We start from the raw sequence: 17,295 nt of genomic DNA on the forward strand, positions 1-17,295 counted from the left end.
GACAGTGTTTTTCTGTGTAATAGTCCTGGCTGTCTTGGAACTCGCTCTGTAGACCAGGCTGGCCTTGAACTCACAGAGATCCACCTGCCTCTGCATCCTCAGTGCTGAGATTAAAGGCATTTGCAACCACCTGGCAATCTTTCATCCTGTGGAATCTGCCCAAATTGTTTTTTGTTTGTTTGTTTGAACTTCTTTTCATAGTATAATGGAGCCCAGCAAACAAAGCCCAAGGGTTGAAAGAATCCAAAAGGACTCCTGCTCAAGGAAGCTGACATTTTGATATCAGTCTTGGCAAGGAGTCCATGTATGGAGAAGGATACCATAAAGCTCTTGCTGTACAGTCATAAGACTAGAGCTTTACTCCCACCACCATGTATCAAGTTGGGCTCCCTGCAAATAGCTGAGATTCTAGCTTTAAGAGGTTCGAAGACACCATATAATGGCCTCTGTGCTTTTAGATGTGTGTAACTGCACAAACATGTACATGCACTTATGCAGATACACACATACAAATAAATAATGAAAAGGATAAAAATTACAGGGCTAGAGAGATGGCTCAGCAGTTAAGAGCACAAACTGATCTTGCAGAGGACCCAAGCACATGCATTGACTCAAAACTACCAGCTTGAGAGAATCTGCTGCCCTCTCAGATTCAGGTGTATATACCCTCATACACATATATTGAAGTGTTTACTTATATTGTTCTGTTATTATATAAAACTCAAGAGTGAGATATTGGGCTAAAAACCTGATTGATCAGAGAAGTGGCCAGTGACCTCCACCCTCTCTCCTTCCCTGATTCAAAAAGGCCTGCAAATCTTTCTAAATCCCTCCCTACTACTCTTGTCTCTATATATGTATCCTGGGTCCTCTAAAACCTTAATGGCTAATTCTGGTCAGCTAGTTGCTGACTCCTTCCCCGATTCAAGGTTAAATTTATTGGCAGTCTCAGAGTGTCAGTGTGAACAAAATCCTGCAACAGTATATACACAATGAAAAGATAAAATTTTACAATAACACAAAAACCATTCGATAATGAGTGAGAGAGCCAGGAAAAAATAAGAGATAGTGATGCATAGATATTACAGAAAGTTTATATTGTAGTGGTATATGTTTTATATTATAGAGGTAATTGAAATTAAAGGTTGAAATAGGAATGTGAATTAAGGCTTTCTTAAAACATGGTCAGATGAAGAACTAAGCAAAAATAGAACTACTTATAAAGGATTAAATGATGTTAAATCAGTTGATATATCTAAAGAGAAAATATGTGAACTAGAAAATATGTGAACTAGAAGATAGCAGTGAAGATATCACCAAGTCAGGTGAGCTGCCATGTGCCTGTAATTCCAGGACAGGGAGGCTGAGGCAGGAGGAGGCCAGCCTGGTCTGCAGAGCCAAACCCTATCTCAGAAGGAACAAACAGACAAGATACGGCTAACACTGCAACATGAAGATATAAAGAGGCAGCAGCATTAAAAAAAGATTGATGCTGGGCGGTGGTGGCGCACGCCTTAAATCCCAGCACTCAGGAGGCAGAGGCAGGTGGGTTTCTGTGAGTTCGAGGCCAGCCTGGTCTACAAAAGGAGTTCCAGGATAGCCAGGGCTGTTACACAGAGAAATCCTGTTTTGAAAAAACAAAAGGAAAAGAAAGAAATCCAGTGAACCCCAAGGAATAAATAAGATTAACCTTAACAAGTCACAGTGGAACTGCAGGCCAGTGACAGAAACCTTAAAAGCTCTAGAACCAACAGACTGCTATAAAAATAATTTTCTTTAAGCTGACAACTGATTTCCCAGCTGTAGCAACAGAAGCCAGAGGACATTGGAATTCTGTCTTGTACTGAGACAGAACAGCTGTCAGCCTTGGATGGCACACTCAGTAAAGTGCTTTCCCAATAGACATTTCAAGACAAAGATCTTAGTGCATTTGCTACCGACAGAACGAGACTCCAAGGGTTATAATTCGGATGAAGAAAACTCATGCCAAGTAGAAAGCTCAAGGTGATTTGCAGTGGCCACATAATGTTTAAATCAAATACACACTGTGGTTCACATTATACCATTATAGGATGCTTTATGTTTCAAAATTTGCTTCGTTAACTGAATCTACTCTGAACATATTTCTGGACATGTTTGTGCATGTAGTATTTCATGTTGATTTGATTCTAGAAGTCTGTACAACTGTGTCAAAAAAGGAATTTCTTGGTACATGTAAAATTGTTTTTAAGAGGACTTACCAATTTACATTTCACTCAACAGATTGTGCTGGCTTTATTTACAAATGATTGTTTGGACCAATTTTAAATAGCAAAGATTGACATTTCTTACCAGATATTTATATCTTAGACAGAAATATCTCGTTTACTTCTCTTGGTTTGATATTAAAATTGTGTTCTGAGTTTGAGCCCTAGCCCAGCCCCTCCTCAAAAACTTTTTGAATTCATAAAAATATTAATTGAACTGCAATCTTTCTAACAGGAAATATTTCTAACTTTCTAGAATGTGGTCTTTAATTTTTCTTTATCCCATTTTCAGTTTATTATTACTAAAAGATAATATACTTATCCTGTTTTTATTGTTTTGTTTTGGTTTTGAGACAGGGTTTTACAGTATAGTCCCAGGCTGGCCTTGAACTCAGAGATCCACCTGCCTCTGAGTGCCTCTCAGGTGCGCCTGTATGTACTATCACACTGGTTAATTTAGCCATATAAACAAATTGTAAATAGGGGCTGGAGAGATGGCTCAGAGGTTAAGAGCACTGACTGCTCCTTCAGAGGTCCTGAGTTCATTTCTCAGCAACCACATGGTGGCTCACAACCATCTGTAATGAGATCTGGTGCCCTCTTCTGGTCTGCAGACATACATGCAGGCAGAACACTGTATACATAATAAATAAATAAATAAATCTTTAAAAAAATAAAAATAAACAAAAGAAATTGTAAATAGAGCTGAGGCTATGCAGACATGAGGATTTGGATTCAAATCCCCAGAACGTACAGCCAGTTACTGTAGCACACATCTGTAATCTTAGTGCTCCTATATTGAGATGAAAGGCTAGAGAATCTCCTGAGAGCTTGTTAGATAGCTAGCCTAATGTATGTGGTGGCAGATAAGAGACTCTATCTAACAAGGTAGAAGCAAGGAACAGTACCAGATGTTGTCCTTTGACCTGTGTGCATGTGCCATGGCATACTCACATGTACATACATGCATATACACACACATACGCAAAGAAATGGCAAATAGCCAGGCATGGTAATGGCTCATTCTTGTAAGCCTAGTATTTGAGGCTGAGGCAGGAGGATTTCTGAGTTGAACACTTGGCCAAGCTACAGTGTAAGACCTGTCTTAAACAAAACAAAAAAAAAACAAACAAACCACACATATACTTAACAAATAAATAAACAAAAAAAAGAAGGAAAAGAAAAAGAAATGCGCGCGCGCGCGCGCGCACACACACACACACACACATATATCATTGTGAAAGAGTCTGTACTGCTATGGTGCTGTTGTGTTGTTTTCTAGCTCTGTGTATTTATACCAGCCAGCCAGCAGGACAGAAGTAAACAAATGCATTTTTGTAGAAGTCATTTTAAAGGGGGAAGGACTGTTAATCTGTTTGGAAGTTCTGTTTTAACATGAGCTTGAATGTAAGATGCCATTTTTAACTTTCTTTTCTGTTCCTTTGCTGTTTCAGGTGCAAGTGAAAGTGTAGGAAAACATATGCTTGAAGCTTGTAACAACAACCTGGAGATGGCGGTCACTATGTTTTTGGATGGTGGAGGAATTGCTGAGGAGCCCAGTACCAGTTCTGCAAGTGTCTCTACTGTCAGACCACACACAGAGTATGAGTTTATTATTTATTGTAGCAGTTACTCTAAGTTTGAAAGTCTCTGAAAAATACTATGTGGAAATGTTTGTATTTACTATACCTTAAATTCGCTAGAGCATGCCATCTTATCTATTTAATCTCTTCTTTTCAGTCCTCAAGAACTGTGTGGGTTAGAGGCGAGCAGGCAGGTGACAGAGTACAGGGTACAACTGCTTGATTATAACTGGCCTAAGACTGAGGTTTGTGTGCCTCACAGCCACCAACTATACCACAAAAAGGATTTTGTTGGCTGAGGATTTAAGCTCAGTTGGTAGAGTGTTTGCCTAACGTTCCAGAAGTTCTGAGTTTAAGCCCCAACACTGAATAAACCGACTTAGTGACACATGCTTGGAATCCAGGCACTTAGGTGGAGACAGGAGGATTCAGGCTCATCCTCGGCTACATAGCAAGCTTGAAGCCATTTTGGTTTTGGTTTTGTTCTTTTTAAGAATTTTATAGATTGGTACTATTATTTTGCCTCTGAGGAAACTAGAGCATGTGTAGATGTAACCAACCGTCTTATTAAATAAGAAACACAGAACCAATGTAAAAGAGAAAACCGAGAGGTCAGAGCTCAGAGTTAAAATCTTACCCTTCCTCCTGCGGTGTTCCTAGCTCCCCGAAAGAGACCTATTTCCTGTGTGTATGTCTTTAAATAATCTTTCTGTTCTGCCTTCTCATTGGTTGTAAACCCAAACACATGACTGCCTGGTCACTGCCTGTAAGTACAGCCCTCTAGGTTTTAAAGGCGTATGTCTCCAATGCTGGCTGTATCCCTGAACACACAGAGATCTATGGGTTTAAAGGCGTGTGCCACCACCGCCACACTCTGTCTATGGCTCTAATAGCTCTGACCCCCAGGCAACTTTATTTATTAACATACAATTAAAATCACATTTCAGTACAAATAGAATACCACCATAAGCATGGCCATTTTTTCCTAAGCTACACAGCAGTTAAAAGCAAATACAGTTTAATGAAGTTCATATTTCCAAACGTAGATTTTCCTAGGAAAATGAGTTATCTTGAAATATTTTTGAAAACTAAGGTTGAATCTATAGCTTAATGGTAGAATGTGTGACTAACATGTATGGGAGCTGTGTTTAAGATGTAGCACTAAAAAATAAATAAAGTAATAAATATATAAACAAAATTCTAGTCTTTAGGGGCTGGAGAGATGGCTCAGTGGTTAAGAGCACTGGCTACTCTTCCAGAGGACCTGGGTTCAGTTCCCAGCATCCACATAGCAGCTCACAGCTGTCTGTAACTCCAGTTCCAGGGGATCTGACACTCTCACACAGACATACATGTAGGCAAACATCAATGCACATCAAATATATCATTAAAAAAATTCTAGTCTTTTGTTTGTTACCTACCTAATCACTAAAGACATCCCCACTGTATATAGAACTGTATATATTTGATTTTCTAGTCCTTTATATTTGATTAATGAGAGTTTGTGGTAAATACCTAACTCTTGAGCAAATTTCATCAGGCTTTGGAAAGTATTAGACCTGAACCTTGTTGGGACTACTATAGGCACATGCCTCTGCACTCAGTTGAAAAACAAAACAAACAAAAAACCGCTTAATTTAAAAATCCTTAAGATGAACATTTAATAGTAGCTCCTAATTCCTTAACTAGAATTTCCCTTCCAATTCACCTTCTCCTTTGTCTTTCCACTCATTGTAGTTAACATTGTCAAGTATTTTCAGATGTACAGTAATTAAGTCTTACCTTATAGGGACATTAAAATTTTTTTTTTTAAAGATTGTGTATGTTTGTGCTCATACCTGTGTGTGTGAGAGTGGCCATGGAGGCCAGGAGGGAGTGTTGGATCCCTTGGATCTAGAGTTACAAATTTTTGTGAATGATGGGACCTTAACTCATGATTGAGTGAGCAGTAAGCCCCCTTAACCACTGAGCCATCTCTCCATCCCCAAGACTATCAATTTATTTAACTATTAATTGATTTATTGCAGTTTAGTGAGCAAATTGTCTTAGATTGAGGCAGTTTTACACATACCCTATGAAGTGCAGTATATACCAATTAAGGAAAAATTTATTTGGATATAAGATACTTTTTTTTTTTTTTCTTTCTTTTTTTGGTTTTTTCGAGACAGGGTTTCTCTGTGTAGCTTTGCGCCTCTCCTGGAACTCACTTGGTAGCCCAGGCTGGCCTCGAACTCACAGAGATCCACCTGGCTCTGCCTCCCAAGTGCTGGGATTAAAGGCGTGCGCCACCACCGCCCGGCTTAAAAGATACTTTTTAAAGCTTGGCATGATAGTGCACATCTGTGATCCTAACACTTGGGAGGTGGGGACAGGAATATCAAAAGTCTAGGGCAGCTTTGGCTACATAACAAGTTCAAGGCCAGCTTGGGTTACATGATACCCTACTGTAACAAATTTTTTTTTTTTTGCCAACTCTTTTAAAGGTACTTAAGGGACCCCTCTTTACCTTGCCCTGCTTACTCTCCCTGAAATGGAGTCTTTCTTTGTTGCCTCTGGCTTGGGCTCAAGTGACTGCCTGCTTCAGCCTTTGAAGTAATTAGCACTATAGGCATGGGTCACCAAAACCAACTGGCTTGTTTCTTTTTGATTGAAGTATTTACCAAACTTCCTTCTACAGATACATTGTCTGTTCCTTCAGGTTATTAAAATCTGCATATGAGCAGTGACCTATGTCCAGTAGGGAAGAGCAGCTGGGTGTGGTGGCACATTTCTATAACCCTAGCACATGGCAGGTGAGACTTCTACCACTGAAACACCAGTGGTTAATCCCAGCACTTGGAAGGTTGAGACAGGAGAATCTTGAGCTTGAGGCCAGCCTGGGTTATGTAGTAAGACTTGTAAACAAAAAGTAGGAAAGAATACTTAACATAGTCTTGAATTATTCTTCAATCATTTGTCTTATAGATTTATCTAACTGGTGGCTCTTTAATTATAGAATGTTAGTGTTCATTGGCAGATGAATATTCGTGGTTTTTTAAAAAAATATAAAGTATGTCTTGGAATTCCAAGCGTTAGATATCAAAATTCCAACTGTTAGATAATGAAAAAATAGGGCCCCGTTAGATTTGATGACACGTTTGTAATCCCAGCATCCTTTGCTGTATTTTGTTTTGTTTTTTTGTTTTTTGTTTTTTTGAGTCAGGATCTTATGTAGATCAGGCTGGCCTCAAACTCATCTGGCTTTGCCTCCTTAGTGCTGGGATTAAAGGCATACATCAACACGCGCAGTGCATCCCCAGCTCAGTTACGAGGATTGAAGTTTGAAGCCAGCCTAGTTAGACCCTGGCTCAGAAATGGGCTCAGAAAAAATGTGTGGTGGGCAAGGGGTTTTGCAGGACATGATAACACATGATAGAAATCATTAGGACTAATTTAATTTAAACTGGTCTCTGTATGTTTATAATCCCCCCCATGTGTTTGGGTGGCCATATCACTTCTGGGATGGTCAGAGGACAACTTGAGGCCGTCAGTCCCCTCTTCCGAGTGTTGGTTTTAGGGATCCAGTAAGGTGGTCAGGCCTTGGTAGCAAGTGCCTTTACCCGATGGGTCATCTTAGAAGTCTTAAAAGTTACTGCTATTTTCTATGACAATTAAGTCAAAAAATATTAAGCACTTTTAATATTTGGTTATAACTTTAAATAAACTGATTTTAAAGGTAAAATGGCACTTATTTTTTAATTTTTTATTTTTTTTTGAGACAGGGTCTGTAGATGTAACCATTAAAATAAGAAACACAGAGCCAATGTAAAAGAGAAAGCCGAGAGGTCAGAGCTCAGAGATAAAATCTTACCTCCTGCAGTGCTCCTAACTTCCCCGAGAGAGCTTCTTCCTGTTTGTCTGTCTTTAAATAGTCTTTCTGTTCTGCCTTCTCATTGGTTGTAAACCCAACCACATGACTGCCTCATCACTGCCTGTAAGTACCGCCCTCCAGGTCTTAAAGGCGTATGTCTCCAATACTGGCTGTATCCCTGAACACACAGAAATCTACCTAGCTCTTCTAACCACCACGCTCTTGCTATGGCTCTAATAGCTCTGACCCCAGGGCAACTTTATTTATTCACATAAAATTAAAATCACATTTCAGTACAAATAAAATATCACCATAAGGGTCTCTGCGTATCCTTCACTGTTCTGAAACTCACTATGTAGACCAAGCTGGCCTTGAACTTGCAGAGATTCACTTGTCTGTGCCTCCAAGTACTGAGACTAAAGGCATTCGACATCATGCCCAGATCCCATGTGTTTGTATTTTTAAGATTGGTGTTACAGATTGTTATGAGCCACCATATCAGTGCTGGAAATCAAACGTGGGGTCCTCTGGAAGAACAGCTAACTCTCTTAACCACTGAATTATCAGCCCTGGTATAAATCATTTATCAAAAATGATTTAGGTTTTCTAGAAAAAATAAAGCTTATAAAAATAAATATTTTTACTGAGTTATTAGTGAGTAATTATATTGAGTGTATGAAAGTAAACTTTGAAAAGAATGTTTTTTGTTTTTATTTTTAATTTATTTCCAGTGCTGGGGATCAAATATAGGATCCCAAAGTCCATTTTCTCCCTCTACCTTGTGCATGGGAATCAGATTCAGGTCATTAGACATGAGAGCAGGCATCTTTCTCCACTGAGCCCTCTCTCTACCACCAGAATAATCTTTTAAAGGATGTGTAATCACTAGGGCTGCAGAGATAGTGCAATGGTAGGAGCACTGGCTGCTTTTCCTAGCACCCACATGACAGCTCCCAACGGTTTGCACTTCAGTCCCAGGGCATCTGAGGACATGCATGCACATGGTATAAAGACATATATTGAGGCAAACATTCATAGACATAGAAAATAAAATTTCAGTGGGTGGTGGTGGTTGCACATGCCTTTAATCCTAGCATTCAGGAGGCACAGGCAGGCAGATCTCTAAGTTCAAGGCCAGCCTACTCTACAGAGTTAGTTCCAGGACAGCCAAGGCTGTTATATAGTGAAACCCTATCTCCCAAACAAACAAACAAACAAACAAAACAAAACAAAAAAAACCAGAAAGAAAAAAATCTCAAGAAGAGTTTATATCTTATTATATATTTTTATACATTATTATATTTTTATATAGAATATTCCTTTTATGTATAGTAGGATCTGTTGAGTAAATACTTTTAAGATTATACCTATGATAGCATAAAATTTATTACCTATTGTTAAAGCTTACTTTAATATATCTTTGTCTTTTAATTACTATGTGATAGAGCAGTAATTATATTGATTCTAGTAAGCCTATATTTTTCCAATCTTTTTTTTTTTTGGTTTTTCGAGACAGGGTTTCTCTGTGTAGCTTTGCGCCTTTCCTGGAGCTCACTTGGTAGCCCAGGCTGGCCTCGAACTCACAGAGATCCGCCTGCCTCTGCCTCCCAAGTGCTGGGATTAAAGGCGTGCGCCACCACACCCGGCCCAATCTTTTTTTTTTTTTTTTTTTTTTTTTTTTTGATAAATTCCTTATCTTTTTTTTTTTTTTTAAGATTTATTTATTTATTATGTACACAGAAGAGGGCGCCAGATCTCATTACAGATGATTGTGAGCCACCATGTGGGTGCTGGGAATTGAACTCAGGACCTCTGGAAGAACAGCCCGTGCTCTTAACCTCTGAGCCATCTCTCCAGCCCAATAAATTCCTTATCTTTAAGAATTCAGGGAGGCTGGATGCTGGAGAGACAGCTCCACACAGCCTGTAACTCTAGCTCCAGAGGGATCTGTCACCTATGGCCTCCGAGGGCCTACAGTCACATACACATACTCCCACATACATAATTAAACTAAAAATAAAATCTTAAAAGAAAAAAAAGAATTCAGGGATTGGGGATTTAGCGCAATGATAGACAAATTGCCTCACAAGTACAAGGCCTTGGGTTCAGCTTTCAGTTGGCAGTGGGGTGTGAAAGGCCAAAACAGTAACTGTAGCTTAGATGTAGTGTAGAACAAGCTGTAATCCCAGCACCTCTGTGAGTCCCAGGACAGACAGGGCTACAGCGTGAGTGAGACTTTGTCTCCAGAGAGAGAGAGAGAGAAAGAGAGAGAGAGAGAGGGATTGAAGTTAGGTTGAGACGCACAGATGGCTCAATGGTTATGTTGAGCACATACTGCTCTTGGAGAGGACTTAAGTTTGTTTCCAGCTGTTGGGCAGCTCACAGCCACCTGTAATTGCAGCTTCAGGGAATATGAAGTTTCAGCTCTACATATCTCTCCCTTATTCCCCCTAATTAAAAATTAATGTGTAAGGGACCTGAGATGGAAAGAGATCTTCTTTTCTTTTCTGTCTGTTCTTTCTTTGTAAACTGTTTTTGCTTTCTGTGCTAGATATTTTATTCTAGTTAATCTCTGTGGAAATCATTTACAACGTCTTTATTCTGATTACTGTAGTTTCTAAAATATCATGTGTTTGTTTCACTTGTTAATTTGAATACATTCACAATTTAGAAGGAAAATAGGTATCACAAACAGTTTTCATTTTGATATTTTCCTACTTTTTTTCTAACAGAGAAGAAGTTCGTGCCCCAATTCCTCAAAAGCAAGAAATTTTGGTGGAGCCAGAACCTTTGTTTGGTGGTAAGTTAACTTCATTTGACTTTGTCATTGTCCAGGATTTTAATAAAATGAACTGGAGATCTGAGGGCTTACTCAAAGATGGTCTCCTCATTTATAGAATCAGTTCTTTTCTTACATGTCTATATTCTCCCCCAGGTAAGCTGCATTCCTTAACAGGGAATAATAATGAGGAGGAGGAAGCTTACCAAAAAGAATGGCTGTCTTTTTTTGTAAGGGAGGGTGCCACTATAACCTTAGCTGGCCTGGAACTCAGAGACTGCCTACTCTCCATCCTCAATTCTAGGATTCAAGATGTGCGCTGCCATGGCTACCCCACCACACACACATCCTCCCTTTGGAATCGCTGCATCTTTTGGAAACCAATGGCAGTATATTAAAAAGAACTCTTAATTTTATGCCGTGTCGTCTTCTGGATATACATAGGACGGATAGCTCAATATACACTTGACTTAAAGCTCTTTATTGTTTTGTGTGCTTTGCCTTCTCTCATTTTAATTTCTCCAAGTGCTGTTCTTGTTTTGGACAGAAGAGAAAAATAGTTCTTATTCCATGCCCCCCTCCCCCCCAAAAAAAATTAGCAGTCTGGGTGAATTTGAAATATGCTAAATTATGGGGTATTTAATCAGTTTTAAAGAACAGTAATAATAATAGTTTAATAAGTACCTACTTCCTTTTATGAGGCAAGTATTTGTAGGTATTACTTAAAAAATAGGTGAATCTTACTGTGGTAGGACAAACAGATGGTGAAATGTATATTGAGAACACTAGTACAGAGAACTGGTTTGAAACAGGAGGATGAAAGACCTATTTTTAAGTTTCGTGGAAAAACTAGAATAGGGAAAGAGAAATAATTTTTTAAATTTTTATTTATTTACTTATTTGAGACAGGGTTTCCCTGTGTGTCCTTGGCTAGTCTGGGGCTTGTTATACTCTTAAACTTACATAGATCTGCTTGCCTCTGTCTCCTGAGTTCTGAGATTAAAGATGTGTGCCACTATACCAGGCAAGAAGGGGCACTAGTTTTTGGTTTTGTTTTAAAGGATTAAAAAGTTACCCATTTGGTGTCAATACTTACTTCCTAAGTAGAACACTTGCCTAGCATGTGTGAGGCACTCAGTTTTACCCTAGCAGTGCTAAATTCCATCTGTATTGAACATAGACTTTTTTCTTGTCAGCACTCCCTAAACAACAGAACAGTCATTTCGAAAGCATTTATACTACATTATATACATTATATATAATTACATTATATATGTTATATATAATTACATTATATATTACATATAGTAAGTAATGTAGAGATAGTGTAAATTATAAAGTAAGTACATTGAAAAATGTGCCCATGTGTGCATGTGCATGCATGTAAAGGCCAGAGCTTCGGATCATCCTCGATTGTTCGTCTGCCTTATTCACTGGGGAAGGTTTCTGAATCAAACCCAGAGCTCTCTGACATGGGTTGCCAGCTTGCTCTGGGGATCCCATTTTTGCATTGTATTGTGTGACAAAACTTCCTGGGAGGCGCAAAACATACGTAACTCACGTCAGATGGGGAACTCATTACAGACCAAAGTATGGATACCATCAAAGTCCAAGTTGGTGAACTGATGAGTTTATTGGGTTACTTACAGGAATATGGGTGAGGGATCTAAAAGATAGCTCTGTCACCAAAGCCCACCCAGCATGAGTGACAGCTCACAAAAGCTGGGAATCTGGAGCACAATGCACAGCCTACAGGCAGCTCAACAGGTTGGGCAGTGTCCTTTCCAAGTACCTCAGTAGGTCTAAACCTTTTCCAGGCAGCTCAGCTAATTTTCTTCCAGACAGTGAGTCTGATCTGAGAGTCTTCTTTGTAGCTTAGCTTTTATTGCTAACTCTTTCAGGGAGTGGCCTAATGAATCTGGTCAGTTTCAGGGACTTCCTGAAGCTGTTTTGAGATGTTTACCTTCCTGCTTAAGGAGCTTCCTGCAGGATGGAATGTTTTAATCTGAGGGAATTTATACAACACCTTCCAAGGCTGGGATTACAGGTGGGTTGCTGTCTTAGTTACAGTTTCTGTTGCCGTGAAGACACACCATGACCACGTCATGTCAACTCTTACAAAGGAAAACATTTAATTGGGTGACTTACAGTTCAGAGGTTCAGTCCATTATCATTATGGTAGGTCATGGTGGTGTGCAGGCAGACATGGTGCTGGAAAGGTAGTTGAGAGTTGTACATCTTATTCAGGTAGCACTCACTGAGTGTATGCTTATTGTGTACATCTTACTCAGGTTTGTCTCACTGAGTGTGGCTTGAGCATATAAGGACCTCAAAGCCTGCCTCCACAGTGACATACTTCCTCCAACAAGACCACACCTATCTAACAAGGCCATGCCTCCTAATAGTGCCATTCCCTTTGGGGGCCATTTTCTTTTAAACCACCATGGTTGCCGAGCCCACTGGGAATTTAACCTAGATTCTGGGGATCCAGACTTAACTCTTCAGGTCTGTACAGCAAGTGCTTTTGCTGCTAAGATGTCATCCTACCTTGGATATTCACCTACAGGTTGTGGATACCGAGAGATATATAGTAGTAAGATATTTGAGTTAGTTATCTTGAAAAGAGGACACTATTTTAGTTCACTATTGGAGGTTTCAGTTAGTCCCTTTGCTTGTGGCAAGGCAGTGTATATCATAGTGAATGCGTATGGTAGAAGTTGCCCAGTTCTTGGCAGCCAAGAAACAAAGGGTAATAAAAGAGACCAGGGTCTCATGCCCTCTTCAAGGGCATAACCCAAAGTGACCAAAGCTTCTCTGTTAGGTCCCACTTCTCAAGGGCTCACTACCTCCTCATAGGCCTTTGGGGTGACACCCAAATCATAGGAAGAAGAGTTTCCTTCAAAGCTGTTGGATAGAAATGCTATATCCTCAATACAAAGCAAGTGAAAGAGCCAAAGTCTGGGACTCTGCCTAAGACTCAGAACAATGAATTTTATTGAGACGGAATATAAAGAGCTGATTAGATTTTAACTTGCACAAACCTTTTTCAAAAGATTATTTACTTATTTACTTGTTTGTTTTTTGGGACAAGGTTTTTCTGTGTAGCCCTGGCTGTCCTGAACTCACTCACTTGACCAGGCTGGCCTTGAACTCAGAGATCCGTCTGTCTCTGCCTCCTGAGTGCTGGGATTAAAGGTATGCACTCACGGCTGAGCTCAAGATTCATTTCTTTTTTTTAATTTTTAACTGTGTGTGTGTGTGTGTGTGTGTGTGTGTGTGTGTGTGTGTGTGTGTGTGTGTGTTTTCCTGGAGTTGGCATTTACAGGTAGGAGTGTGTATGTGCACGTGTATACCTGTCCAAGGAGGCCAGAGGTCATCGGATCCCCTGGAACTGGAGTTAGAAGTAGTTGTGCCCCGACTGATGTGGACGAGGGTAACTAAGCTCAGACCCTTTGAAAGAGTGGTACATTCGTTTTAACTGTTGAACCAGCTCTTTCAAACCCAGTTTATCACAAATCTTTAAGGAATCACCACTACTTAAATTTTGGAATATCAAAGAATATTCATATTTATCTAAAATGATATTTCTTTACTACTGTATTTCTGTGTGGGGCTGGATTTTAATATTTTTCCTATACTTGAATTTAAATTAAGCAGTTGATTGTAAATTAATGCAGATGAAATGAAAATCCTCGTTGTTTTTCTCTTAAGCTAGATATTAACAGATTTGTGAAAACAGTGTCGCTCTGCTCACTATGTTGTTTTCTCTGCTAGTCCTTGTCTTCCACTATGATGTATAGGACTTGACTATGTGTGGATTTCTTTTAGCTTTTTGTAGCTTAGTCTTTTTGGCCTTGATGAATATCATGCCTACTGAGTGGGTAGAAGGGTGATTACAGAGGAATGGTGTTTGCTTATAGTAACTGGTTTGCAAGAGAGAGGGGGCACTTGGAGGAAAGGTCCTAGGACAAGAAGTGCTGTAGGTTGAAAAGAGGCTCTCAGTGAGGGTCTGATAAATGAGGCGGGAACAAATAGGAGCAGGTGATGAGCCTGATAAGAAGAGCCTGATGAGAACTGATAAGAGCTGGGGAGAGGGCTAGGGATAATGAAGGAGTAGTAAAAGCCTCAAGGTGATGAGCTGCCTCACAGAAGGGAGGGAGGAGAGGTGACATGAAGTGTGGCGGACTCTCTATCAGCTGGCTGCTGTTGGTGGTTCACAAGTAAGTAGAATATTGTCCCTGGAACCCCTGGTTGAAGGAGAGGACCAGTTCCTCAATGTTGTCCTCTGATCCGTACACATGGATTGTGGCAAGCACACAATAAAATAAAATGAAAACCCTATCATATGACTAGTTTTCAGAAGACATTGTTTGGGGGCCAGGTATGGTAGTACATGACTGTAACTCTAGTACTTAGAAGGCTGAGGTAGTAGCAGATTTTGAGCTCCAGGCTAGCCTGGCCTAGATACAAGACCTGTCTATAAAAAACCAAAGCAACAACAAAGGCATTGAGCCTAAAGTATTTTTGCTACAAACATACATTTTAAATAGAAATTCTTGATTAAAAGTAGTTCAAAGATGGAAAAGAATCACAATTCTTCAATTTTTTTTTAAACATGAAAAGGGAACAGAATGAAAAGAATTAGGTTTAATTTTTTTTTTCAATTTGGGTTAAGTATTTAAATATTTAATACTAACTATTTTTTTTAATCTTTTTTTTCCTGAAGATAATTGTGATTCTTTTGTTTTTGAAACAGTCTTGTAGCAGGAATCTTAAAAGGTCTTACTAATAAAAACAAGCCCGGAGCCAGGTGTTGGGGTGAGTGCTGAATGATCAGAAAAGCAGAACAAGCCACAGCTAACTTCACTTCGCCAATTCCTCAGCTGATCTTGTTTCCTCAGACTGGAAGCCTCTGTGTCGTCATCCAAATGGATCTCTGCTGCTCAAAAGCCTAAAGGCTCTATCTAGTTCCTGGTTTTCATGCCTTATATACCTTTCTGCTTTCTACCATCACTTCCTGGGATTAAAGGCATGTGTCACCATACCTGGATGTTTCCAGTGTGGCTTTGAACTCACAGAGATCCAGATGGATCTCTGCCTCCTGAATGCTAGGATTAAAGGTTGTGCTACCACTGCCTAAACCTATGTTTAATATTGTGGCTGTTCTGTTCGCTGACCCCCAGATAAGTTTATTGGGGTGAGCAATATATCAACCACACAGTCTTATGTAGTCCAGCCTTGAACTTACTATATAGCTCATTGTGACCTTCAACCTCCTGTTCATACTGGGATTCCAGGCATGTAGCACTATGTGTGGCTTTATAATTATGCTAGTTTAACATAAATATTGGTGGTTGTGTGTGCTTATAGGAATGGCATTTAAACATAATATTAACAGTGAAGTTCTCATGTGGCCTTCATTTATCATGGTCTCTCATTCCTTGTTCTCCCTCTCTGTTCTTGATCCAGCTGGGATCTCCCACTCCCCTAAGCTCTCTTCCCCTCGACCCTTGCCCTTCATTGCCCCCATTTCTCTGTCATTGGGCGATCCCTGTGTCTTTCTTGGGGTTCTGTTTTCTAGGTAGCCTCCCTGGAGTTGTGAGTAGCAGTCTAGTCATCCTTTGTTTTACATCTAGTATCCTCCTATGAGTGAGTGAGTGCTGTGGATATCGTTCTGTATAAATAAAACACTGATTGGCCAGTGGCCAGGCAGGAAGTATAGGCGGGACAAGGAGAGAGGAGAATTCTAGAAAGTGGAAGGCTGAGTCAGGGAGTCATAGCCAGCCACCACCATGACAAGCAGCTTGTGAAGACGCTGGTAAGCCACGAGCCACGTGGCAAGGTATAGATTTATAGAAATGGATTAATTTAAGCTGTAAGAACAGTTAGCAAGAAGCCTGCCACGGCCATACAGTTTGTAAGCAATATAAGTCTCTGCGTTTACTTGGTTGGGTCTGAACGGCTGTGGGACTGGCGGGTGACAAAGATTTGTCCTGACTGTGGGCAAGGCAGGAGAACTTTAGTTACAAGTGAGTACATACATACCATGTTTGTCTTTCTGAGTCTGGGTTACCTCACTCAGGATGATTTTTTTTCTAGATCCATCCATTTGCCTGCAAACCTCATGATGTCATTGTTTTTCTATGCTGAATTTTCACAATTCTTCATTGTGAGAATAGGAAGAAGCAAAGTGCTAGAGAGGTCCACAGAAATCCACAAAGATACCTCCACAATAGACTACTGGCAGTGGTTGAGAGAAAGCCCGAACTGACCTACTCTGGTGATAGGATAGCCAAACACCCTAATTGTCGTGCTAGAAACCTCATCCAATGACTGAGGGAACCAGATGCAGAGATCCACAGCCAGGAGCTCCAGGAGTCCAATTGGCGAGAAAGAGGGGGTTTTGTATGAGAGAATTATTGAGACCAAGGCTGGAAAAAGCACAGGGACAAATAGCGAAATGAATGGAAACACATGAACTATGAACCAATAGCTGAGCAGCCCCCAACTGGATCAGGCCCTCTGGATAAGTGAGACAGTTGATTAGCTTGATCTGTTTGGGAGGCATCCAGGCTGACTGTTTGAAACCTGGGGCTTATACAGGGACACTTGGCTCAGCCTGGGAGGAGAGGACTGGACCTGCCTGGACTGAATCTACCAGGTTGAACTCAGTCCTCAGGGGAGTCTTTGCCATGGAGGAGATGGGAATGGGGGGGGGTGGCCTGGGGGTATGGCTTGGGGGTGGGAAGAACAAGGGAATCCGTGGCTGGTATGTAAAATTAAATTATAAAATAAAATAAAAAAAAAATTCTTAAAAGCAACAACAACAAAAAAAAG

General features: G+C 40.2%; 1 protein-coding gene across 5 annotated transcripts in view; it reads left to right on the forward strand.

Annotated features, from left to right (window-relative positions):
• Positions 1 to 17,295, forward strand: part of Ubxn7 (UBX domain protein 7) — a 61,444-nt gene that overhangs the window by 20,610 nt on the left and 23,539 nt on the right. For 3 of the 5 annotated variants that reach the window (XM_006974509.4, XM_042259179.2, XM_042259180.2), the window contains exons 2-3: positions 3,701 to 3,848; positions 10,412 to 10,479. In XM_006974509.4, the coding sequence (XP_006974571.1) occupies positions 3,701 to 3,848; positions 10,412 to 10,479 (216 nt within the window). Of the gene's footprint in view, positions 1 to 1,353; positions 1,546 to 3,700; positions 3,849 to 10,411; positions 10,480 to 17,295 lie in introns of all 5 variants that reach the window. The other 2 variants (XM_076548713.1, XM_076548714.1) reach the window with 1 other exon arrangement.

This window comes from Peromyscus maniculatus, chromosome 12, assembly GCF_049852395.1.
Source record: "Peromyscus maniculatus bairdii isolate BWxNUB_F1_BW_parent chromosome 12, HU_Pman_BW_mat_3.1, whole genome shotgun sequence".
NCBI classification, from domain to species: Eukaryota; Metazoa; Chordata; class Mammalia; order Rodentia; family Cricetidae; genus Peromyscus; species Peromyscus maniculatus.